General features: G+C 39.3%; 1 protein-coding gene across 3 annotated transcripts in view; it reads left to right on the plus strand.

Annotated features, from left to right (window-relative positions):
• chl1b (cell adhesion molecule L1-like b) overlaps positions 1-22,703 on the plus strand; it is a 79,477-nt gene extending 56,774 nt beyond the window's left edge. For all 3 annotated transcript variants that reach the window (XM_034121941.1, XM_034121943.1, XM_034121944.1), the window contains 7 exons: positions 361-476; positions 652-856; positions 994-1,116; positions 9,338-9,517; positions 17,418-17,549; positions 19,549-19,621; positions 22,013-22,703. In XM_034121941.1, coding sequence (XP_033977832.1) covers positions 361-476; positions 652-856; positions 994-1,116; positions 9,338-9,517; positions 17,418-17,549; positions 19,549-19,621; positions 22,013-22,217 — 1,034 coding nt within the window. In that variant the 3' untranslated portion in view covers positions 22,218-22,703. The remainder of the gene's footprint in view (positions 1-360; positions 477-651; positions 857-993; positions 1,117-9,337; positions 9,518-17,417; positions 17,550-19,548; positions 19,622-22,012) is intronic.
• The last annotated feature ends 3,823 nt before the right edge of the window (positions 22,704-26,526 follow it).

The raw sequence follows: 26,526 nt of genomic DNA on the forward strand, positions 1-26,526 counted from the left end.
CTGCTTAACTCAAATGGACTCGGGGAAAGAAAATATTACAGAGGCTTACTGTATTTCCTGTGTTCAGCTTTCTTCTGGACTTGCCCCAAGGAAGTAAAATCAGGTCATGACTCCTCTCCTTATTGTGTCCTCATGTCAAACGTGGTGCTACAACCAGTATTCCCACCCTTTAGATCAATAGTTTTATAAGTTATATTAGCTTGTGTGACTGTCTGTAGAGCCCATTGATATAAACCCCAAACAGGTGCTTTTGTAAATAGATTATCCATTATATTGACAGTAGTGAATACCTTAAACTGTTTCCTCACAGCTCTGTTGTTCCTCGACTGCAGATTCTATAATGTGTGTCGTCTTCTACAGTTCCCTCTGCTGCACCTGAGGATGTATCCGTGGAGGTGATGAACAGCTCGGTGGTCAAGGTTAGCTGGACGCGTGTACACAAGGACACGCTACACGGACATCTGGGAGGCTACAGGGTAATACCTCAAAAACAGACCTTTGCTTTTCGACACGGCTTAAAAGCAGCTGCCCTGACCTCGCTCCAAACGCTTGCTCCCCTCACCCCTCTCTGTCTCCTTTACTCGTCCAGCTGAGAGAAAAAAAACAACTCATTTTGCATTCCCTCACACGTCTCTGTGCGTCTCTTTCCAGGTAAACTGGTGGCGTATGCGAAGCCTGGCCGACTCTAAGAAAAAACACGGAGACAAACAGACGCTGGCGTTCCCCGGGGACCGAAACCACGGCGTGTTGCCGGGACTGACGCCTTTCTCCGAGTACAGCCTCATCGTCATGACCTTCAACGGACGGGGCAACGGTCCAGGCAGCCATCCCCTCAACTTCAAAACCCCAGAGGGAGGTAAGGATTGTGGAAAAAACCGCATGGAGTGTATTGATTCACAACTACTGAAGGGAAAATCTAATAATAGCCAAGGGATCTGGGCTGCAGAGTTCGACGGCTCACTGTTTGTCTTATACCTTCTTTCGCCCCCACAGTCCCGGAGAAAAATCCTGTTTTCGGGGTCACGGATGTTCAGAAGCACACCGTCTCCCTGGCGTGGGCCGCGCCCTCGGAGCCTAATGGAATTCTCACCGGGTACCTCCTCGAGTATCAGCTCAGTACGTATCCCTACGCCTCACGCTCAGCTCACTTAGATAGATAGTGTCGCCCCTGTGGTTTTCACTTGTGTTTAAAAGTGTTTACATCCCTGCGTCCCTTTCCAGCTCTTGATAAACTGAGTGTAAACAAAACACTCAGGCCATATGTTTCCATTTGGAACTGCATATGAAAGACTTACAAGAGCCCCACGACAATTGTATTTAGATTAAGAGAGATGTGTATTTATGTTCTCTCTTTATCACAACACAGATAGAAAAGTGCACCTGCAGGTCAGTCTTTATGATGACTGAAAGTGGATAGAGAATCAGAAATAGTGTCCCTGGAGCCAACACCAAGTAAGGGTTGAAGAACACCTAAAACTAAGGCTAGAAAACTGAAATCCTAGCACAATGCAATGCACTACAGTACCATAATACAGTCTTATACATGTAATATCCAGACTGACACTTCTCCTTTCTAATATGTCTAAAGGGTCCCAATAACTTCAAAAACCTGGTATATTAGCATGGTTTAAAAACTGATGTCCATTCTGCCAAAGATTATCATACAGGGACTCGATGAGTTTCTTAGGGACGAGTCCCCGTTAGCACCTCACATGAAAGATGAATGGTTTAGCAGTTATTTTGCTCTGTGTTTTTTTGGTAGGTTTTGTCCTAAGGGATTGGTTTCAAATGTAATCATAATTTGACTGTTAAAATAAGATAAATAATAATATTGTACATTTAGTTTAGTTTAGTTTATTTATTTTTTTCGAGCGTGTAAAACCAAAGAAAATACAAATGAAACAAAAGGTGATACAGACATGATACAGTACTATACAAATGAATGCAATAACAAAACGATACATTTAATTAATAATTGAATAATCTGTAGTATCATTGTCTGATATCAATAAACAACAAAGCTTTAGCTAATTACACGTCCGAAAAGGGGTCGGAAGAATTTTACACTTATTTAATCCGACCCCTTCTCCCTTTTTTTTTTTTTACATCTTAATATATGTTAACATACAATATAAATGTATACTTATAATCTTGAATAATTTATATAATCATTCATATAATATATACAGGCAAATTAGGAGAATGGTTTCTATATATTTATATATATATACATACACAAATTCATACAATGTTTGGACATCCCTTTAGCTCCTCACTCAAATTGTTCCAGATCTTCACCCCACAAACAGAAACACAAAAACTTCTCTTTGTTGTGCGCACCCTAACATTAGTGAATATAAATGAACCCCGTAAATAATAATTCCCTTGTCTTTCATTGAACAATATCTGAATATTCCCAGGTAATTGAAAGTTTTTTGCCTTAAACATGATTTGTGCGATTTGGAATTCAACAAACATAAAACAAATCTGGGATAAGACAGAGGGATCGGACCAAGTATACCAAATTGGTCTGTATGGACAAGTAAAGTCTATTTTTACATTTCGTAATAGCAAGAAGTAGACACTGAATTCCACTGTTTTCCAGCTTTGCAACAAAACTTGATGTTTTAAGCAAAGTCAGGATAGTTGGAGCAATCCAATATCACATGGAGTCTGCCAGGGATTAGCTCTCTGCTGCACAAATTAAAAACAGCCTCACTATGTTAAACACACAGCCTCTACCTCCATATTACATCCTATTGTTTTGATACAGACACCTACTTACAGTACAGGAGTGTATTGATACAAGGTAGGAAGAGGATCATGGTGATTGTCTAACCCATGATCCTCAGCGAGAGAAGGAAAATCATTGTGCCGCTCTAATAGGGCCGGGGATCACGTTGAGATCAGAGAGTGTGTATAGGAGACATGTCAGGGTGATGTCTGCCGGCCTGTGTGTCACCATCAGAGCTCTGAGAGTGCTGACTGAGGCCAACGTGTCACAGTCTGTTACGGTCCAGCTTTACTGACCTCATCCTGTCCGCAGGGGACATCTCCCCCGTACCTCACAGTCCCAGGGGGGATACCATCAGTGCACACACGCATGCAAACACTCCATCGTCCTTAAACAAAAGTCATAACCGAACTCCCAACATCGTCGCAGTGCTGCATTTCCCGCCTAATTGGCTTTGATTTGGTGACTGCGAAAGAGGGCCATACAGTATTTCAAGAGAGGACGTTTTCATCGTACCACGGCAATAAAGCTGATGGGCTCTTTCGAAGTGTGACTTTTTTTTTTTTAAGTCCCCTTGAGGGAAGTCATGTGTGAAATGTGGAGGATAATGTAGCCAGCTGTCAGCGTATCATCAGCGACACAAAGGGGATCTGGAGCTCCGGCACAGCTGTTTGAGGGCGACGCCCATCTCCAGCGCAGCCTGAAACAGCTTCACGTCTCACGGGTTTTCACAGGAGGGCCTGTTGGAACATCGTTTACCACACCGAGCATGCAGGAACACTGGGGCGTTTAAACTGTTTAACTAACCTGCTTTGAAGTGGCACATTTCCTGCGTGAAACCTTTTGATCATTGTATCAAGGTGATATCAAAGTGGATGAGTGATTTATCAGTACACGGGCCTGTTTAGTACGGAAACCCTGAGAGGCAAGTGGGAAGAAAAAAAATCTATTTTCAGCTTGTCTAAAATGCTTTGTTTTCCCTCTCTTTTTGTGCCAGGATAATCTACATAATGTTTCTTTAATCTGTGAAACATTAATATAGAATCATTTTATTCTAAATTGAAAAATATAGCTTTGGCAAGTTGATACATTTTTTATTTTTGGTCAGGATAATTGTTTTAATGTTTTGTTTCTGCAATACTTATTTTGGTCTCAAGACTCTTAACCTCTTAAGCACGGCGGTCCCCCCATTGGACCCCTCCCACCGTTTTGTTTTTTCGAGATAATGTCTCAGGGCTTCTTAACATTTATGAAACTATTAATGTGTAGCACCAGATTAACGGGAAGAATCTCAGCTAACTGAAGATATGAACCATTTTTACCAAAACAAAACAAGTCTCATAGGAAGGGTCTAAATGACCCCTGAGCGAAAAAATTCTAACGCACTGCGGCACACAATTCAAGATAAAGATACCCTTATTACTTATCGGAGCTACACATACAATATAGCTGATTAAAGCTGAGACTCCACTGATTATTTAGGTCTAGTATCATCACTGAGCGATCCGAACTTGCGACAGGGGAAGCAAACACAGACATCACAACACGTACCTTTACGGAGCTTTTACGGCAGATCGTCTCACCGTAGCTGTCAATTAGGTCAAAAGACGTGTTCAATGGCATTAAAACGAAAAAAAAAAATGTCTACAACTGTTGATCCATAGGTTGATAATGTACCTGTGCCTTTGAAGAAATTATTTATAATCCATAATTCCATTTTTTATGTAAAAATCGGAGTGGAAAAGTTAGCTGCTAATGGTAGCCACCAGAGTGTATGCAGCTTCCGGTTTTGGTAACGCATCACTCTCACTCCTTATTTGTTAACGTTTTGGTGTGTATATAACTTTCCCTCGATTCCATTGGCTCTAGCGGTTATAAAGAGATTTCATTCATCAAAATCGACCAAGGGGGGGCCAGAGATAGGTCAAATCCACCCAAATGACCCCAGAAGTGGGGGTTTTTGGCTAAATCTCTCTAAAAAGGTCAAATTTCACTTGTTTTGCATCAATCTTGATACAGGGTACTTATTATATGTTGTACTTTGGATGCCTAAAGCTTTTAGTCTACTAACCCATCATCCAAGGGTAGTTTTCACTATAAGTAAAAAAGAATTTTTGGACGGACACTATAATTTACAGTTTTTTACTATGTAAAATCTGAATTTTCTTTAAAATAAAAAACATCTATATTGATTCTGACTTTTCTACATCCAACTCACAGGTTTATCATTACTTTGAGAATAAAGATTATTAATTTAACCCTTTTAGAAGTGAAGATATGGTCATTTGTTCTGGGAATGTCATTTTCGAGCCTGAGACCTGAAAAACAGGCTCAGGGCTTAAGAGGTTAAAGGCAACACTACCCCATGTGTTCGTGCTAATACGATAAACTGTATATACCGTGTGTTCAGAATTTAAGGAGAATTAAATCCACCTGGAAGATTAAGGGGAAAAAGTAAGATAGAAACATTATCCTTACAAAGCTTTTTTTTACTGGGAAAACCTTTTTCTTTCCCTTTCATAATTTTAAGGAACTTGGAAAGATAATCCTGGCAAAAACAAGTCACCTTTCTTTCATTCATAAACCCAGGAGAGAAACAAATTAGATCAGATGTACAAAATAGATCAACAGACTTGTTTTCCATGCTTTCCTCTCTGTATTCGTGGAGGAATATCAAGTAAATGTGGACATGATACAGGTTTCCTCAAGCAGTACATTTTGCAGCGCTAATAGCTTCTTTGTGAACTCATACAGAAAGTTTTGTCAGTATTCTTTTTCTAAATCACTAAGTACATTTCTGAATGTAAAGCCTGTAGGTATCTCAAAGTTCCTCTCAGCAGTGAGTGGGAGGCATGGTCACACTGCCTTAAAGAGCGGCTAACCCTCTCCAAAACCTGGGGCAGAGTCGGCAAGGAGACAAAACATCTAATAGCCTGCCTCTCAGCAAGCTAGTCACACCACTCGACAAATATAACTGTGTCACTAAGGTCAGGAGAAGGACTAACAACACATAAGTCCTGTTAAACTTGTTCAGATAAGTTTACAGCAGTGTTTGTTGCTTTGTGGCAGAGCCTAGGGCTGTGCGATTATGGCAAAAATCATAATCACGATTATTTTGGTCAATAATTGATATCACGATTATTAAATACGATTATTCATTGACTTTGAAAACATCCATTTATTGAACTTTAAAACAAATACAAATAATAATTTGAACAGTATCTTTTTAACTGTCGATTACCCTGAACGTATAATTCAACTGAAAAACCAATACAAAAATAAATAAAATAAATTATACATTTATATTTACATTTAAATAAATAATATCAAAATAATAAATACCAATAAACAAGATCAACAAATATTTTGGAGCGCACTTCAACAAGCTACTAAACATATGTAAATATGATAAATACAAATAAATTAGACTAAAATAAATTAGATCAAATATGTTGCACTGTCACAACCAAGCAAAGCAAAATAATCGTTTTTTTCGATTATGTTGTTTTCGTAATTGTGGCAGGCCAAAATCGTAATTGCGATTAAAATACGATTAATTGCACAGCCCTAGCAGAGCCAGAAGCTATTTAAATCCTAAAGTATTTTCACATTTATCTTGTCATTTTACTATATTCTCAGATAGGTTTGTTGATTTGTGAAGCCCTCTGGGACAAATGGGTTTTGTGATATTGGGTATGATATATAAATACATTTGAATTGAATTAAAGTAGCCATTACACTAACCCTGACCCTTTCCACTTGTGCAAATATATTCTAAAATCAAACCTTAAAGAATTCACATGAGGATTATTTTACTAGATTTTAGTGAGGATCCTTTCGCTAATCACGCTAAAGCCGTCTAGCATCGTGGTCAGAACAACGGCTATCCCCACTCAAATCTGGAAAAGGACAGAGAGGATGCATGATAAACCGATGAGACAAATGAGGAGCGCTGGGTCCATGTTTATGGCGAAAAGTCCACTTCTCGACAAGAGCGGGAGATAAAAATGACCTTGGATTCATTTAATTCTGTGTTCCCATTTGAGCTGAACTCATGAGGCAAACTGTGAGGTCATTCTCAGATTTCAGCGTTGCTAACTCTTGGTCTGTTTCACACTAACCAAGGCCAAACATATTTAGCCCAGCAGGGCCGAAGAATATTTGGAAATGTTGTTGTCTGAAGTCAGGAGGAAGAGCCAAAGTCTACGGCCTTCAGCCAGTTCTCCATAAGATCACGTGCTCCATCTGTCGAGCCCGAGTGTATCCAGATTACTGAGAGAGTTTCCATCCATGGGGCAGGATCGTGAAGCTCAGTGGCCTCTCCTCTGCCACAGCCTGCATTGCATAATTCACCTCCAATTTACCATTTTTGTCCCTGGAAACAAAACAAGAACAACATAAAAAAAAAAAAATCGAGATTTCTGATAGCAGTGGGTGGTGTCCGTGGTAAAAAGAGAAGCAGACCAATACATTCTTGTCATTGTTCCGGTTGCCCCCTACCAGAGAGACGTAGCACCTCTTTCACAGCAAAGGTCACCCGAGCACCCGCTGCGTTTGTTTTTGTAACAAACAAAATAAATGCCACCTCCCTGTACCCACTGTGCTGCTTTACCTGGTGGAAAAATGAGATCCCATCACAGTGACAACACTAATCCATTCAAGTTGTCATTGTGCAGGACCCAATCTGTTTGTTTCTGTGGAATACAAACTACATTATAAAAGACGTATTTAGCCAAACAAGAAAAGTTTTCTGTTGCTAAAAAGCCAAAACAAGCAGATGGGCTAAATTACGTGACTCTGGCATTGCAAAAAACGTCCAGATGACAACTAAAAGACATTTCAATATCACAGGCAAAGTGATAATTTGTGTGCTTCAAGTAAAGAGAGACCAGTGTAAAACAGCTCAGTGTTTCAAAGTAGATCACAAAGTCACTCGTACATAAAATATTGTAAAAATATGTATAACCTAACCCTAACCTGATGTCAGTAGGAATTCTGGGACTTGTAAAATGAAACAGCCTAGTATTTTTTTCCTTTTCAAATGCTACAAGAGCTATATCCAGCATTACTAATAAAGGGATGTCTGTCATATTATCATGACGTTCTCCATTTCCATAGATTGTACAAATAGGTGTGTTCGTAATTGTTCTAGCAACATCTCTCATATGCATGCTGCCCAGAGCTAATACACAACAACTATCCACACCAATGAAAGTAATTGTTTTCGGATTGCTCTTCACAGCCTTACTGTCCACCTTTAGTTGCATTCCCAAAATCAATCTGCGTACCGTGGAAACATTAGAGTTGTTACTTTTTAAGCACACAATGAATGCCATGTGCTGCGTGGTCGATGACTGTCAGGCGTCGGTGATGGACGGCGGCTAATAGGCGCTCACTTAAGTGACAAAGGACAAGAATTGAAAGCCATAAGCCTTCCTTATTACACTGTAAGAACAGGTATTCAGACTTTAAACGGTGTATTGTTTTCTTGTACTTTTACTGGTTCGCGTGTAAATGCAAATGAGCCACTCTCTTATTCCATGTTCATTGTCTTTAAGGCAGGATACCCCTTACATACATACAGATAGTTACTGTGTCATTTGCACATCTAAATCATAGCATTAGTCTAAGGATGCACAATTAATCAAAACTTTAAATCGAAATTGCAGGATGGACTACCTCATTGCATTTGCAGGAAGCACAATATTATTAAGGCTAAATATGCATTTATATATTTTTGAATTAAGTATTGTGCAGACATATTCCATCCTACACATCATATTGAACAACTCATTGGTTTGGTTACGTGGTAATATGTTTTTCAATGATAATGAGAATAATAATGCAAACATTTTTAACCCATCCAACATCAGGAATCATATCGCAATTGCAATATCTGCCAAAAAAAGGTTAATTATATATTTTCTTTAATCGTACAGCCCTTTAGTGATACCTCTTTTCTAGTGCTGTCAGTTGATTTAAAAATCGGTTCACGTTAATCACACACATCTGTTATTAATCATGACTAATCAAAGAACATTTGTCATGGATTAGTTGTGCCATTACAACGAGGTAGTGATGGTTCTTACTGACGTCCAATGGTCTTGACTCAATGCAATAGGTGGAGTTTGTGCCAATTCCTCTGCTTCCTTTGCCTTTTCACTACTATGCAATTAATGGTAAACACCTGTGTGGTGGACATTCTTAAGAGAAACTGATAAATGATTCATGGACAATCAAGTTTGTCTTTTGTTATATTTAATAAAGTAATAAAGAAAGTCAATATACAAGTGAAATCGATCCCAAATGTAGGAACAGAGCTACTTCATCCTCAGAGGATAGAGAAGTTCTGCACCCCGAACACAGCTTACAGTCACACTATATAGTAGAGAGAAAAGCCAACTGGTCCCACCCTTAGGCAATCAGAATATAAGACTATATGTTTTAAATGATTATTATATGATCATTTGACACGACAACCTGCACTGGAATTAGAGGGGGAATTTGTGTTCAAACTTAGTAATGTACATTTTCGTACGTTTCCAGATTATTTGCGTGTGTAAAAGTTGACAGCCCTACTCTTGTCTTTCTTTTTACATCCAGTCAACGAGACGGAGGAAGTGGGCCCCCTGCAGACCGTAGACATCAGCGACCCGGACACCAACAAGTGGATCCTGCGCGACCTGGAACCCTTGAGCAAATACAAGCTGTACCTGCGCTCCTGCACCACCATGGGCTGCGGGCCCATCAGCAGCGAGGAGTGCACCACCACCCTGGAAACAAGTGAGTGATGAAAGCAATTGAGTGGGTGGTGTATGTGTGGATAAGCGAAGGAGACAATGGAAACACAGACGGGCTTTGAGGCGTTCAGGAAGTGGAAGCAGGGGACCAAACCATTTCACTATTTTTCAAAAACTAGCGGAATATGATCAATGCCTGGGCAGCCAAGCTTTTCATATCTCCATGTAAGTATTTTTTGTGGATAAACAATTTCATATGGGTGCAGTGGAGGTTTTCATTTGTCACTGTCATGAGAGAGCAAGTGCTTATTGATTGGATGGAGAGCGTGAGCTATGAAACAATCAGCTAAGAAACAAAATTGCTTTGAGCAGGGGGGGAAACTGAAGGTTTTCATAGTGAATTGTGTGATCATGAGAAGAGTTGCCGGGTAAGTAATCATAATGAGCCGGCTCCAAGCATGTCATCTTTTATTTTCAATTACGGATCATTTGCTGAGGACTGCAGCTGTTATGAGAGACTGGACAGGAAATGAAACGGGAAACTCCACCTGAGTCCAAATGGACTGCAGCAACAGATATTGTCAGCATGAATAATTGGGTGGCGCTTTTAACCCTTAAGTGGTTTCTCTATCCTGGGGGATCCAATCATTTGACAGGCTGTGTCCATGTGTAAAATGGGTTCAATAATAGTGTAATCACGGTCAATAGTGGTGTTACATGGGTGTTGTATCGGTCTAATAACAGTGAACAATGGTTGCAATATTGCTGTTGCTTTTGTGTAATAGGCATGTGGGTAGGGCGTTGGTGTTCAGATCAGGGGAGCACAGGTTCAAACCCCACTGCAGTCAGCATGTCGTTGTGTCCCTGGGCAAGACACTTCACCCCAAATTGCTCCTGTGGGGATTGTCCACAGTATTGACTATGTAAGTCGCTTTGGATAAAAGCGTCTAACAAGTAACATGTAATGTAATGTAATGTAATGTAATATGATTCAAGACTCAAGGCTTTTATTGTCATTTGTGCATAGCTACAGTGTAGTTATGACAATGAACATCTTAGGTCACAGGCTCCTCCAACAGTGCAACACAATAAACAGATAAAATTATGCAAGTAAATAAAATACAATAGAATATAGTAGAAATAGTGAATAGTCTAGTCTTCAGGTGTGGGTCTAATAACAGTGTACAATGGGTGTAATAAAAGTGTTATATGAATGTAATGTAGAAAAAAAGCAAGCAATTAATTTGCCAAAATATGTATATGTTATTGACAATTTAAGGGTTAATACAGACAACCCTATGACAAAAGCCCATCATTTTGGTAGTGAACACAAAACAACAACGTAAAGTTGAGACACACTGCGAGTGATTACTTATTGTTAACTGGAAGAAACCCTTACAATCACAGAAAACAAACTTAATTGGCTATTAGGAGTTGTCTATTTGCATGTTGAAAAGCCAGCAGAAAAAAAAGAAAATAATTACCGGGACTCATTGTATATGTATGGGAATGTGCGGAGCTGTTACATGTGTGTGTGCAAGACTCCTAAGTTATTCGTCGCAGCTGTGCTATCGCTGTGTGTGCATGTCGGTGTTGTTCCTGTTAATTGTCCTGCTTTCTCTTACGCCACTAGAAGCGCTTTGAGCACTGCCTTTGAACACACAGTGTGTATTGTAAATGTCTGCTTAGCATTGCTTGTCCCTTCTTTCTTTTTTCCTTCGCAGCTTCCACTCTGGCTTCCCCTGTTGGCATCAGTATGTAGATCTGTGTTCACGTAGAGACTGTGGCATGTCATACCTGCAAATGCAATGTGGATATATATGTTTCATTAATCTGCCGTGGGTTGGTATGACATGTGTATCAGTCATGCCAGTTATTTGTAAGTAGCGTGTGCATGCTTTAGATCAGGGGTGTCAAACTCAAGGCCCGGGGGCCAAATCCGGCCCGCCACTTCATTGTATGTGGCCCACAAGAGCTTGCAAAGAATATAATAAGTTTATTATAATGTTACGTGCCGCTTTACAGGAGAACGTTGCCCATAAACTACATGTCCCACAATGCATCTCATTGTGTGACATGCACAATGAAGAGACTTGCAATTATTTTCCCTAGACTTCTGCTTTCAGACGTAGTTAATTATGAAGTTATTACCCTATCCGATAATAATCCAATGCAGAGGAAATATTGTAAAATAATACATTATTTTATATTTATTATGTATATTTATCTATGTATATTTATATAGTCTTAAAGTTACCACCGGCCCTTTGAGTGCAACCATAATTCTAATGTGGCCCGCGATGAAATTGAGTTTGACACCCCTGCTTTAGATGTAGACATGTTAGCAGGTGTGGGTGATACAGGCCTGAATAAATCATCAGGGTTTCTCAAACACATGATATTTTTCCAGTACAGAATGAGAAAAGCTCCTCTGCAGATAATTGACCTTGTCTGCTGTTTGCCCTTGCCATCAGCAGAGAGCACTCTGATGCCTCCTTTCATTAGAAAATCGTCAACTTCTCTTTAAATAAAGTTTGTGGCTTCCTCACAATTAGCAATGCTAATGAGTAACCTAATTACAGATTCATATTAATCTTTGCTCATTAGTGACTGTAAACGAATATTGACTTTTATCCCAGCAACAGCAGTCAGTGCAACACGTCTAACTCAAGCTGCGGAAATAAATGATGCTTCAAGAGCCAAACGTAGGAAGAGCATCAGACATCCCTCTACCTATTAATCATGAACAAAAATAAAGGAATCCCTTTTAAAATGAAAGCTCAAAAAGATGACTCGGGCAAGATAAAAATCACATCTACCTTGGGTATGAACACAGTTACAATATTTTTTGTTTTTGGTAGATCATGTTTCACACTTAGTTACTAATTTTTGTTTAAAATAGCATGCGTGCTAACAGTAGAAACGTAGCGCTCCCGAGCTAACTCCCTATTGATAACCACAAGATCTGTCTTTCTTTTCAGGCAAGTCAGCCTCCCCCTCACCTCCGAGCACTCGAAGGTCCCCCGTGACCAAACCCACTCGCTCCACCATAGGTAGAGCTGCAGCACATTCTGACACATCAGCATCACGGAGGCAAACAGGGGGGAATGAATATGGAAAAATAAGAAACCATTATGCTTTGTCGGAACAGTTTGCAGTTGCTAGGTGACGTGATTTCCCCCAGATTATTTCAGAAAGATCTCTAATAGACTAATTTACGGAAGCCCTGAGAGGCCAATGAGAGAAAAACTAACATAACTAATAAACAAGAAAATTATTTAGAACACGTGAAAATGCTTTTCCGGGTTAATATTACTTACTTTTTTAACAGTAAAAAAAAAAACTTTTAATAAGTGAATTTGTTTTTTATCATTGCATTTAGTTTTAATGTAATTCTCATTTCAGCCACAAGAGGCTCCACTGCATCACTACCTCTTGTTCCTAATATACTGTAGGACTTAAATCTTTTTTTTCTTCCAGTTTTAGTTTCTCCATGCACTCTGAATGTAAACACATTACTTATATCTAATTTATATTTATTTACAAACCCATTTCACCATCAGTATCACGGAGGCAAACAGGGGGGAATAAATATGGATAAATAAGAAGTTTGTAGTTGCTAGGTGATGCGATTTCAGATGCTTTTGGTTGGGCTGTGGGTTTAAAGTAAAGTGATAACAGATGTCTAATGTTATAATCTAATATAGACTTATTTACAGAAGCCCTGAGAGGCCAACGAGAGAAAATAAGTTAGGTCGTAAACATAACTTATAAACGAGAAAATAATTCAGAACAGGTGAAAAAGGTTTTCCAGGATAATATGACTTTTTTAACAGTAAAAAAATAACTTTTAATAGGTGAAAATGTGTTTTGTTTTTATGTTATTCTTATTTCAGCCACAAGAGGCTCAATTGCACTACTACCTCTTGTTAAAAACGTATTTTGCACAGCTATTCACAGATTATTGTTATAGTATTAAATAGTCTAAGAAGTAGCAGCCAGTAATAATAATAATCTTAACGAGGTACATATAAGAAAAAAAGAAGAAAGGACCTGACTACCTATAACCTAAAAAATAGACCAGACCAGAAATAAACAACTATTCTGATGATTCATGTTCTCACCTGCCTCAGAGGGTTTCCATACTTCCTTTTGCAGATTTATTTTGTAATACTAGGTGTTGTTTCCAGTAGAAAGAAGGGTTGAATTGCAAAACAACAGCTCCATTGTTTTGTTTCTTATAGGACAAGTGCATACTGATGAAGAAGCCCGTTTTAATTTCTCCTCTGTTACCTTGGGGGAAATCTAAGATACTAGATCTATATCCCGACCCGACAGTGTAGCGCAGTCACTTGAAGGGAACAAATATGTCTAATTGTCAGTGATTGATTTGTTGGGCCTCAGTTCCCCCCAGCACACGCCATGTATTGACCCAACAGTCACCTGACATTTCCATGTAATCTTCAACTGGGTAAACAGCGAGCTCAGGGGACAAGAAGATGCTCGGGGCCGCTTCTTAGCCGAGGGGAAAATAGCGAGTGTGAACATCCTCCTGGTCGCCGACGGCGGTGTGAGCTCATACTGGGAGGGTGATATTTACAGGACACTGAGATAAGTGGATAAGTGGAAGCTGTTGGAAGCTCCTATATCAGAATATTTCCTGGCCTCTCCTCCGAAAAAAAAATCTGTGTGACTTTGAAGGGGCATCTTCCAGGGCTCTGGCTCCCTGCTGCGAGAGCAACTGCTTTTTGCAGGATTTAATAACAAGCTGAGAAACGTGGTGACGAAAACCGGCTGCCAGCCTTTGGGATATTTTTAGTTTGGGCGGCCTATGTCAGGGGAAGTCATCGCCCAGCTCTAATAATTGGAATTACCATAGTTTGCAGACTAATCCATCAACATTAGCAAGAGGGTGTCACTGGCAGTGTTTGGGATGGGCAGCGCAGACGCAGGTGTCCTTGTGTGCCTGAATTATCACCTGAGCAAATAATGCACCTGAGCTGGAGACGCAGCAGAAGATTTGCATGTTTGCCGTGGGGAAATGAAGTGGATTGAGCTTTGTTGACTGGCTTAGACAGCTGCTGTCAAAGCGGACTTTCCCCATACTAATGATGCACATCATTCACCACATTATTAGATTGTTTGTCTTCCCAGTTGGGTATCAATGGCTACATTACATGATCCGTCTGAGGCAGATAAAGCACATCTCATTTGCTCTTGTTTTCAAAGCATATAACATGTAGGATATTTATTAATGCCCACTTATAATTGGATAGCTCAAAGAAAAACAAATCATCCGGGGATGTTGATACCATTTGAGGACAATGTCAATATACATATCATGTCCTCAAAGCTGCTTGGAATTACATTTATTTAGTTTGCTTCAAAGGCTGATCCAGATTTACTGTTTTTCACCAAACATGCTCATGGTCACATTGATCATTTTAATTATAAATATCAATGCCAAACGTTGTCTGATTCAGGCTGTTTCATGTTGCTTTTATACAGAACCAACAATGAATCAACTTAAGAAAATAAAATGTTCTTTTGTTTTCTGAATAAGATAATTGATTACAACTTTGAGGAATATTTTAATCTGGAGAAAGTTGACTGTTTTCCCGAGCTAATTAGATCCCAAACATCCCCAGAGAAGCTCTCGTTTACTTCCAGTCTAAATAGGTTTGTGTGTCAGAAATTGGGCAAAACTTGTATCTTGTAGACTAATAACAATACTCTCTATAATTAAAGCATGTGAACATGTCACAGCAGAGGCACAACATACAAGTATGAACCTGAAAATTAGCATTAAAGGCCCCTTTAAACACAAGTGTATCTCCATATGTCACAAACCCAAATAAATGAGAGCTTCCTCCAGAAATCTCAAAGTTTTTCTTAGCATCTTTCTGGTGAAAAAAGTCAGTGCAATTCCTCAGTACTTTATCTCTAAAATCAATAGTGAAATTGTATGACTTAAAAATGTGTTGACTGTCCTGGCTGTGTAAAATATATTTCTGTTAAATGACAAAAACACATGACCTATGAAGAACATTTAAAACCCCATCACATAGATTTGAAGGAAGAATTGCCTTGCACAACTTTGTAGATCTCCATTCATCTTCATTTCCATATCCACATTACTCTTGTCATGTTGGCTGTCACCTCCTGTCCCCTCTGTCAGACATAATTGATACCTCCTCACAATAGTGTTAGGAAACAGAAGAGCGCGCTCTCCTCTTTTCGGAGAAGGTGAAGAGCGACATCCTTCATCGCATAATGACAACAATCCTAACCCCTCCATGCTGGCGCTGAGGTGCTGTGTCCTCTACTAACCCTTGTTTGCCGTTCCTCTCCTTTCTATTCTGTCTCCTGCAGTCCCAGGCCTGTTGAGTTTTAGCTCAGCTCTTTGTGACAGCTTTGCTAATAACAGCTGGATATCTGGAGCAGAGTATATATATATATTGCACATATGAAGAACTGTGAGCTCATTCTACTTCGTCTCTGGACGGTGTTAGTGGATGTGTTCCGATATCGATACCAGTATTACTTTCAATACAGCCTCAAATGACAAATAACGCATCTATGCCCCGATCCAATATCACCTTATCTCATTATCGCAAACACGCATCACTCACTACCAGATCCTTACATCAGGCTCAATCAGTACAGCACATGTGCAACTCTCGAAAAGGATGAGAAAGTAACAAGATGGCTGACTTGTTTATATACAGTACAGTGATTGGCTTCAGTTAAAAATCAATCAATGATGGATAAAGCTAATGAGTTAGCAATCTACAGCTAATGAGTTAGCAATCTTACCCTTTCGGTCATAAATTGTGAAAGCATTTTAGCTATTTGGTAACCTAATTGTTATTTATTCCTATATTTTTTATGGATTTATTTAGGACCATTATGACTGACTTTTTTATGACCTAGTTTGACAAAAGTGCCATGGCATCATTCTCTGTATGTATTAATGTTTTACATATTTGAATGCCCCTATTGGTTAGCCGATTTTCACTATAAATATGCGATCATTATTAATGCCTTTTAGTCCCAGATCTCCAACAATGCTATATAAACAACTAAACTGTGGAAAAAAATTCCATGAGGAGAGCTAATCACCGCTAGCTGTTAGCAGCCGTTCTTAGCTAACATTAACAGAGGTTGAATATAATGCATTTCAGCTCTTATCAGTAAATGTATTATTTAGTAACTGCCGGTTTAAAAACTTGATTTAGGCATCTCTATGTTCTGGAAAGGGTTTGACCTAAGCCAGGCCAATGATACGGTGATAGCAATCATATCACATCCATACAGGGCTGGTAGACCAAATAATATATATAGTTTTGTTTTTACTGACTAATCAGGAAGGAGATATGGTATCAGAACATCAGCAGTTGTTGGAGGGAAACGTTTAATAACTCTTGATGTGTTGTGTCAGAAACAGTCTTTTACATTTGTTTCTTCAGTGGATTCAATAGTACTAACACATCCACCGAATACACTGTGTGCCTTATTCCTTATAACTCTAGTATACGTATTTGGAGATGTATTCACCGTTACATCGTGGGGTGAGGAGGGAAACCAAAGAGAAAGAAAAGCAGGCCAAACTAATCGGCCTCTCATTAAAAAGCGCAGCCTCATCCTTGTCCTTGAGCGCTGACAGTGTGCGGTCCTTAGTGTTGTCGCTAGGATTTAATTTAGCCGCACGAACTCGGCGAGAGTACAAATTACATTTGTACAGCGTTCCTTACTTGATTAATTAGACAAGCAGGATTAGCTGTTTAATATTAATATTGGAGCGTTTCCATCAGCAGCAGCGAGCCCTGCCACCTTTTCTGCCTCGGCATCAGATAGGCTCTGTCGATGTAAACATTCAATCAAGTGTCTCGGTGAAAAGGCCAAGGCGTGTCAAAGTCACCGGCTTTTGTTCCTCTCCCCAGGCCTGGCCAGCGTCCACGGAGGAATCTCCACCCAGGGTTGGTTTATCGGCCTGATGTGCGCCATCGCTCTCCTCACGCTCATTGTGCTGATCGCCTGCTTTGTCAACAGAAATAAAGGAGGGAAATATTCCGGTAGGTGCTCACTTACACTCACACACATCACCTTGCTTGAATAGTAATGGCTGCTCGGAGCATCATTATAATTCCATTTGGCTGTTTGTTGTATGAAAGAAATTATCAATCACACCCGAGGCCATTACAGCAGGGTTTTTGTTTTTTTTTCTCGCAGCCACACAATTATTTTAATGGAAATTTAAACATGAAACAGGGCTGGTGTATTGATAGGAAAATCTACTGTATGTCCAGCATTTGAATTTATTTGGACACGCAGCTTTTTTCCAGCAACAATCGAAAGAAAGTGCAGCCCACAGCGAGACAAAATGCAAATGCTGCACACGGGGTGGCTGAGCAGGGGATGGTGACATAAGCTCTGTGGTTTCTCAATGTTATTCCTCCTGTCGGGGACACGGAGAGTCCTTATCGGCTTTTATTATTCACAGCTAATGGCCGTCAGGTTGTCGTCTGGGCAGAGATGGCTTCACTCGTCAGCAGAAAAAAGAGCGAGGCGCAGCTCTGTCCTTTGTTTTCTCATTAACTTCTCATTATCACCCGGAGCTCCAGCAACCCCGTTACATCACATTACACAACCGTACTCTTTAATGTGAACTCTATTTTGGATTTGGCATTTGTACAAAAATAATTTTTGTATAAATGATATATATTCTTAACAACTTGGGTTCCCACAGGTCATTAAAATCCTTGACAACTTGTTAAAAAGTATATATCACAGAAATAGAAATGTATTTTACATTGTTCTGTTAACTGAATATTAATACATGGGCTATGTTCCAAAGTCAGCATGTTGATTTTAACATTTTTGTGTAATTACTTGAAGCACTGTCCATGTCTAAATTGCATTAGGATCAAACTTTAATCTTCTGGATTATTTTGGTCATAAACACAGATACATATTCATAATGCTTTATAACAATAATCCTAACACGTCATAAATCATTTTCTCACTTCAGATGTGACATTTTTGTTAAGGTCAAACCAAAAGTGATTTTATGGGAATTGTGGGATTAAAGTCAGAATTCTGAAAAAAAAATAAGAAAATTCACCTTTAGTCAGATCTAAATAAAAATGCACATGTGGCCCTAATCCTCTTCCGTTTGTTACAGAATCAACTTTTAAATATAATAATAATAATAGATTTATTTTGTTAGCGCTTTTACAGGTATATATATATATATGTATATATATATATATATATATATATACTGACTCTTTTCAACTATCCCCTTAGTGTAACAAGTTATAATAATTGCATCATGCATTAAAATACATAGTCTAACTGTATTAAAGGTAGGGTATAAGTTTGAGAAACCGGCTCGAGATACACTTTTTGTTATATTCCATGGAATGCTCTCAACATCCCGATAGCAATGAATATCTTAAGTGCTTTGACAAAAAATCCATAAAAAAATGTCATCTGTGGAAGCCGTAGTACTGTAAAAAGCACGACCAATCATTTTAGCCGGCCCGGCTAAAATAACTGGATGGCCTACCTGCCTGTCAGCCTTCCATCTGTGCACAAACTTATCTCGTGCCCTCATTGGTCATGTGTGTGTTGGAGGAGGGGCTCTATAAGGAAGTGGCAGATTTTCTCCGGTTGTGTATTTTCAAATTCTAGCGATCTCGAGCCGGTTTCTCAAACTTACCTACCCTACCTTTAACTATGCCATGTTGGCTCCTCATATTAAAGGCAAGTGAGCCTAAATAGTCCTTGAACATCAAGGTGTGGGAACCACGATATACAAGATAAAGCAAGATTATCCAAAATAAGATTTCAAATGACTGGAATCAGATAAAACGTCTTGGAAAAGCTAGCCAAATGTCACTAAGTTCAAAGGCGTGCACTGACGTTGTATTCAGTAAATAAGTGCAGGAAGTCGAGGACACTTTAAAGCTCAGCTCAAACAGCCCAGCAGTCAGGGGAACACTTGTGATCTTATTTGGCAGCCGCCTCTTGAGGAAGTCACTGATATCTTCTTTTTCTTTCTGTGAGCAGTGAAAGAAAAAGAGGACCTTCACCCAGACGTGGAGTCCCAGGGCATGAATGACGACACATTTTGTGAATACAGGTAAGCGTAAGCCTGGAAGCGCTATTTCACCATCTCACTGCAATTCCCGTGCAACACCGTATGAAACTGTCCTTTCTTTCCGACATTTTTCTCGCTGCATTCCTCCTCTTGCCGAAAAAAAGCCAACCCAGAATGCACGAGGTTCAGCTGGAGCCTCGGTCTTCTGTCCGAGACATTTGAGTAAAGTATGTGATAAACAGCGGTTAGCATCCCCGAGCTGTTTACGCATCAGTGTTGTCTTAGTGCTAGCATCCCTTTATAGGACTCTGTGATCTCCTGTGTTGTTGTTTGTGATAGACGTTGCATCATAAAGGGAGCAGCACATGTTGCCATGTTTGTCCGGAAGGATCTGAGGCTGCCCGGTGCACAGCAGGTGGTGGAAAACAATCAGTGTAATTGAAAGCTGCTCATCTCCCGGGCAGTCATATGTAGACACGTTTCATTAATCCTGCAGCGGTCCAATTCATAACTACCGCAGTGTGAGTCCCAGTGTTACTGAGCAATCTGCACAGTAACACTCCTGCTGGTGTCACAGAGTCCAAAGGGTCTCAGTGTGGCACCATTTAAACTTTGTCATGTTGGCTACAATATTCAGAAATCTAAGGAAAGGCAAGTTTATTTATTCACCTTTCAACACAAGGCAATTCAAAGTGCTTTACAAAAATGAAAGACATTAAATACAAAATTTGTATTAGCTCTTAAAGTTATTTTAGATACGAACAAGTATCAAATAAGTACTTGTATTCTTAAACGGATTTGAATGCCTTAATCTTCACCTGATGAATAATTCTGATATAACTAGCCTATTTTTGATTTTGCTAATAACTGGTGCACGTGGCTCGAAGGTAACATGAAGTCAAAGGCTATAGGGTCACCAGGAATTCAGAAAGAGACTCAATTATGAACCAAAAAGGGTTCTACGAAAAATGTACAAAGCTTTATTCATAACCTTGAGATTCAAATTCAAAAGGAACATTTATTTCAATACTGCCCAGCTTTTTAACTGTTACTTTGAATCTCTTTTCACTTTGTTTGAACCTGGTATTTCTGCAGATTTGCAGATAAAGACTAGGCTCCGCTTTAGGGTCATTCAATTTAGATTCCAGAGATGACTGCGTAGGCGATGCAATCATGAACAATAACTCAAAAGCTTTTTAAAGTACAAAATCAACATTCACCTAACAAAGATTCACAAACAGTATTTTTCTAAAACAATATTTTATTTTTATCCTTATTTGTTGACTTTTAGCATTATAGAAATCAAACATTTTATTTATTTAAAAACCTGTGATCCATATGAGGCCACAATCAAAATGAAATCTAATTTTTCGAATAGAAGCTTTGAATAACAAATTACATTCATACAGCAAGTTAAGTATTTTGGCAAATAGATGGGTCCCAAAGCATGTGCAGCTTCAATAAAGTGCACTACTTTAATGTACCCTCATTTCTCTTGACTTTGCCAAATGCATTGATGCACACTCAGTATACTGTAGGCCTCTGTGATCGTTTCCCATTGGTCAGTTATTCCAAAGTCAGTCCCAGAGGCTCATCGTAGATCAGGGGTGTCAAACTCAAGGCCCGTGAGCCAAATCCGGCCCGCAACCTCATTTTATGTGGCCCTGCAAGAGCTTGCAAAGAATATAATACGTTTATTATACATTTACATGCAGCTTTACAGAAGCACGTTGTCCATAAACTACATGTCCCACAATGCATCTCGTTTTGTGACACTGAAGAGACTTGTAATTATTTGCCCTAGACTTCTGCTTTCAGACGTAGTTAATTATGAAGTTATTACCCTATCCGATAATAATCCAATGCAGAGGCAATAATGTTATATAATACATTATTTTATATATGTATATTTATATAGTCTTAAAGTTACAACCGGCCCTTTTGAGTGCAACGATAATGCTCATAATGCCCCCCTTACAATATTACAATATTACAATTTATTGGAACTAAATAAAATCAGAGACCCGGATGTACAGTGGAGATTAAACGGTTCATTACCTTATGTGAAAGCAAAAACTGTTTGTTTTTTAATAAAATTGTCACTTAAAGTTACTAAAACAAATACCTTTACAAAAACAAATACCAATTACTGTATTTTTTGTTTATTTTACACAATTACTTTATACTGTCTTTGTCTTTTTAACCCGCTTTTATTGTGCCCCGCTCATGAAATAACTGGCCCCAGCCTGGCCCCCCCAGTAAAATTGGTCTAGATCCGCCACTCATAATGCTGATGTGGCCCGCGATGAAATTGAGTTTGACATCCCTGTTGTAGAGACAGCACCCCCGTCCTCTCCTATAAGCCCCAGAGTGAAGCCATGGGTGAAATAAGGTGATTCTAAATCCCCCCCCCACGTTCCCCTCTCCTCTCAGTGACAATGACGAGAAGCCACTGAAGGGCAGCCAGCGCTCGCTGAGCAGAGAGATCAAAGCGGGGGACAGCGGGGACAGCCTGGTGGACTACGGAGACGAGGACGTCCAGTTCAACGAGGACGGGTCCTTCATCGGAGAGTACGCCGGGCGAAAGGAGAAGAGGGTGTCCGCCGAGATCAAAGCCCCCGCTCAGACCCCGGCGTGAGGAGCGGGATCTTCCAAATCCCCCCTGTACGGACATTGAAACCTGCAGGGAGGAACCAGAGCAGACAGACATTATCCACCGAGCACAGAGTGTTGTGTCAATCGTAATGCGTCATTACTGCCACCCTCATTTTATACAGCTCCGTTTTGTCAAGTTGCAACAGAGTGACCATTACTAAATGCTGTGTATATAGAGTGTATATTGTACGTCCTTTTTTTATAATTATTATTTCACACAAAAAGTTTAGAGGGCTTGGATTTTCTTTTCTTTTTTATCTGCATTACGCACTGTTTGTACAAATGTTAGGAAACTCTGTGACCCATCATGTTATGGAGATGGTATATCATCTTGTAGCAGGCCACAGATAGCCTACGTGGGAATATCAAGTTGATATTTGTTTTTCAATTGGAGCATAATACTGACATTTTATATTTGAAATTGATTCATTAAATATAATGTAAGATGTGTATAAAGGTTGCTTATTAACTTATTCTATCTGCGGTGGTTTTGTACCTGAGTAAATAACAAGGAACGTTACATATCATAAACAGTGATTGAGTCATGAAGCTCCCTGTGATGTTAAAATTAAATGTAGCTATTATATCTTGTTTAGCATTTAAATGGACAGATCAGTCTGTTCTTACCATAACAGCCCTGTACACTGCTATTACAACCCAGTCTCACGGCATTTCGTGTTATTAGTCACGAAATTAATTTAATCTATTGATTCGTGTTCACCAACACGATTTTCACATTTTTTTCGTGTCACACAGAACGATTTTAAATGCAATGTATTTCTATTGGTAGTGTGTTTCGTGCCTGCAACACGTCTTATTGTCCGGTCGGGTCTTGGAAGACCAGAAGCTGTGTGGTTCATAAAAACATGTTCTTACTCAATATCTTACCCTAAGCCTAACCCTATCCCTTTTATTTTAAATTGTATAATGTCTGAGTTTTTTTGCCGTCAGTGAGGAAAAGAAATGGGGCTCAGAGCCTCAGAATACTGAAATCTGTATTTTATGTCATCTTTTTTTCCTTCTAATTTGTTATTATTTACATTGCTTTTAAAATCGTTCTGTGTGACACGAAAAAAATGGCGAAATCGTGTTGGTGAACACGAATCAATAGATTAATTTCGTGACTATAACACGAAATGCCGTGAGACTGTGTTGGCTATTACAGATATGGAAGAAATATAGGCTACAAATATTCTAAACAAGTAAACATTTGCATTCATCGGATTATAAAAAATGGATGTGTAATCCAGTCACTTCTTTTTACCAGAATTTGTATTAAAAGTACAACTGTAGTTGAATCCAGTTTGTAGAAAAACAATTTTACAATGGTAGCCTACTTTTGCCAGTTGCGGATGTTTTAAATAAAATTGCTCTTAAAACATGATTTAGGTATACTATAAAGATATAGTCTTTAGAGGGAATGTTTGACATTTTGGGATATAGGCTTTTAATCTTTGAGAATGTTTTTACGGTAAATTTGAAGCTACAGCTAGCAGCCTGTAGGTTGAAGCTACAGCTAGCAGCCTGTTAGCTTGAAGCTACAGCTAGCAGCCTGTTAGCTTGAAGCTACAGCTAGCAGCCTGTTAGCTTGAAGCTACAGCTAGCAGCCTGTTAGCTTGAAGCTACAGCTAGCAGCCTGTTAGCTTAGTTTAGCAAACGGTTCTGGTCCCAAAGGTAACAAAGCCAGTCCATGAATGATCTAAAACATTATTAAACTTGCCCAACAACATCAATCTAATCCTTTTAAAGAAGTTATAATGTGATTTGTAATTGTACTTTCATAGTGTTTCATAATGTTTGAGGACTTGTTCATTTATAAACATAACGGAAACAGTCCATAGTTTGGGTCGAGCTTCAAAAGATTTGTCAATACTGTACATTTGAGACTACAGCTAGCAGACGGTTAGCTTAGCTTAACATAAAGTTATTGATCCAAATTATGAATTATACATTTTCAAAAACATCAAACTTTTCCTTTAAAGCAGTAATTCATGTGATTCATAATTGTAATTCCATAGTGTTTCATAACCATTTGGGAACTTGTGCATTTAAAAATATAGTGGATAAAATGGAAACAGCTGTTGTATGGGTTAAGCTTCAACAATGCCATATGCTTCACGTCCCACAATCCCTCTTTCTTCCATTAGAAATATGCTGTGAGATGCCCAATTTTCTTTCAATTGCCATGACAAATAAGTGCCCATTTAAGAAGAAAATGCACAGTACCTGTAATGCATTTGAGACTTCTTTTGTAATCTGGTTATATGGTATTATACATACCCTGTGGAGATCATAGACACAGTTTAGTTCCTAACACGCCTTACTCTGTTACTTTCAATATAGGCCTCCTGCCATTCAAAACCCAAGCTTCATGTGGTTCAGCATTAACATTAGCACCATGATCTGAAAATTGCAATGTTTTGTAAAAAAAAAATTCAGCCATTGCATGTTAAAAATGTTAATTGGTGTTTTCGATGTCATTAAATTGCTTTACTTTCTTACACTGTGGTAATGGACTGTTTGGTCACAACATTGGTCTAGCATTTCCTGTTTGTATGCCTGCCTGAATTAATACACACATCTCTGCCTTTCCCTCCTCTCAGCAGTAAAACACGACTCCAGGGAAAACTGCTCCTCATTCCCCTCAGAATAACACACAAGATGTTTGACAAATTGTTCCTATTTGAAGTATGACTTTAACAAATGTCACAGCGGGGTCAAGTCTCTGTCTGAGCTCCTTGTTTGATGACTTTAGCTGCGGGAGAGTTTCATGAGGAGTGCGAGGAGTGGGCTGAGACAGGCACTGGATCAGGGAGCAGAGCTGTAATCATGTCTGATGCTTGATAGCAGGGAGTGGAGAGTTTCTCTGTGAGGGTTCTCTCCTCAGGTACTCTGCCATCACTCAGACAGGTTGGCCTTATCTGCAGAGGTAAGATGCTCCGTGCATTCACGTGTACGACCTTGAGGTGTTTGATAATGCACCCTTTTGAAGGTCCTTTGGTCTTTGGCAGCACTGAACAGCTGGACGTGTCCCTGCTCATGCCATCAGCGTTGGGGGAAGCTACTTACGGAGCTTAATTCTGCAACATAACAATCACTGCCCTCCGGAGAGACGCTGCATTACATCACAGCTCGAGGAGCGCAGCCTGGACAAAGCCTCTTCGAGGAAATAATAAAGAGACAATATGGTACTAGAAGGGCATGAAGAGAGGGCAAATCTGCCAAGGCCGTTTCCACAAGTGATAAACAACACAGGTACTCACACAGTGATGCAGATCATGAGGATTTTGCAGGTCGTTTTTTGTAATTTAGCTCACGATCAAACCAAAAATACAACCTAATTTTACACTCAAATGGCCATATGAGCATGGAAATAGTAACTGTGATAATTATTTCCGCCCTGAAGTGACACTTGAGGTGTGGGAAAAAATCCACTCTTTGTAGACATGTTTTCTAAAGTTCAACTAATTTGAAGCCGTTAGCAGTTAGCTTATCTAATCTCTGGAAAAGCAACCCAAAATCTGCTCAATGTGCGTACTGTATGTATGTTTTTATATTCAAAATCCAAAACTGTTCTACCGTGTTATGGTCTTTTTTTTAAGGTTAAAAGGTGTCACTTTTACTGCATGTTCTGGGAGACAAAGTCAATATTAGAGGATGTGTGATTGTCATGATTAGAATTGCTTGGGTGTACCGCTAAGTTTAAATAGTTTCAATGTGAGCAAGAAATTCAAATCAATTCCTTTATGGATCTGCTTCAAAAACATTAAGCGTGAGGAGGAAAAGGGGGGGACACTGGAGGGAAACATGGGAGTAACCCGAGTTCCTCTTGAGTTCAATCACAGGCTGAGGTACAGAGTAACAATCCAAAGGACATGGTCAGTACTGTATGTGTTGCCAGCTACCTTAAAGCCATAGACTATATAAATAAGTTGTAGTTGCAACCAATTAACCTTTGGTCTGTGGACCACCATTTTGAAACCTTGAGTTTTCCATTTGATTAATTTGGAGGATAATTGACACCAGAGATCTAAGTACATCCAAACATTTAGCAAAACTTTTTTTAAGCTAACCAAAATATTACACTTTAAAATTCATAAAGTTAATTGTAGGACCAAAACGTGCGCAACACCCAAACCGGACAAAACAGTTATTGCGATCTATCATTCACAAGGTAGACTTCAAAGATATCCTGTAAAGTGGAACCCTTGAAAATGTCAAAATGTATTCTCTGGTATTCTTCTTCAGGTGGTCGTGAGGTTCAGGCATCCTTCACACAGTACTTGTCCTTA

This window comes from Trematomus bernacchii, unplaced genomic scaffold (genome assembly GCF_902827165.1).
Source record: "Trematomus bernacchii unplaced genomic scaffold, fTreBer1.1, whole genome shotgun sequence".
NCBI lineage: Eukaryota > Metazoa > Chordata > Actinopteri > Perciformes > Nototheniidae > Trematomus > Trematomus bernacchii.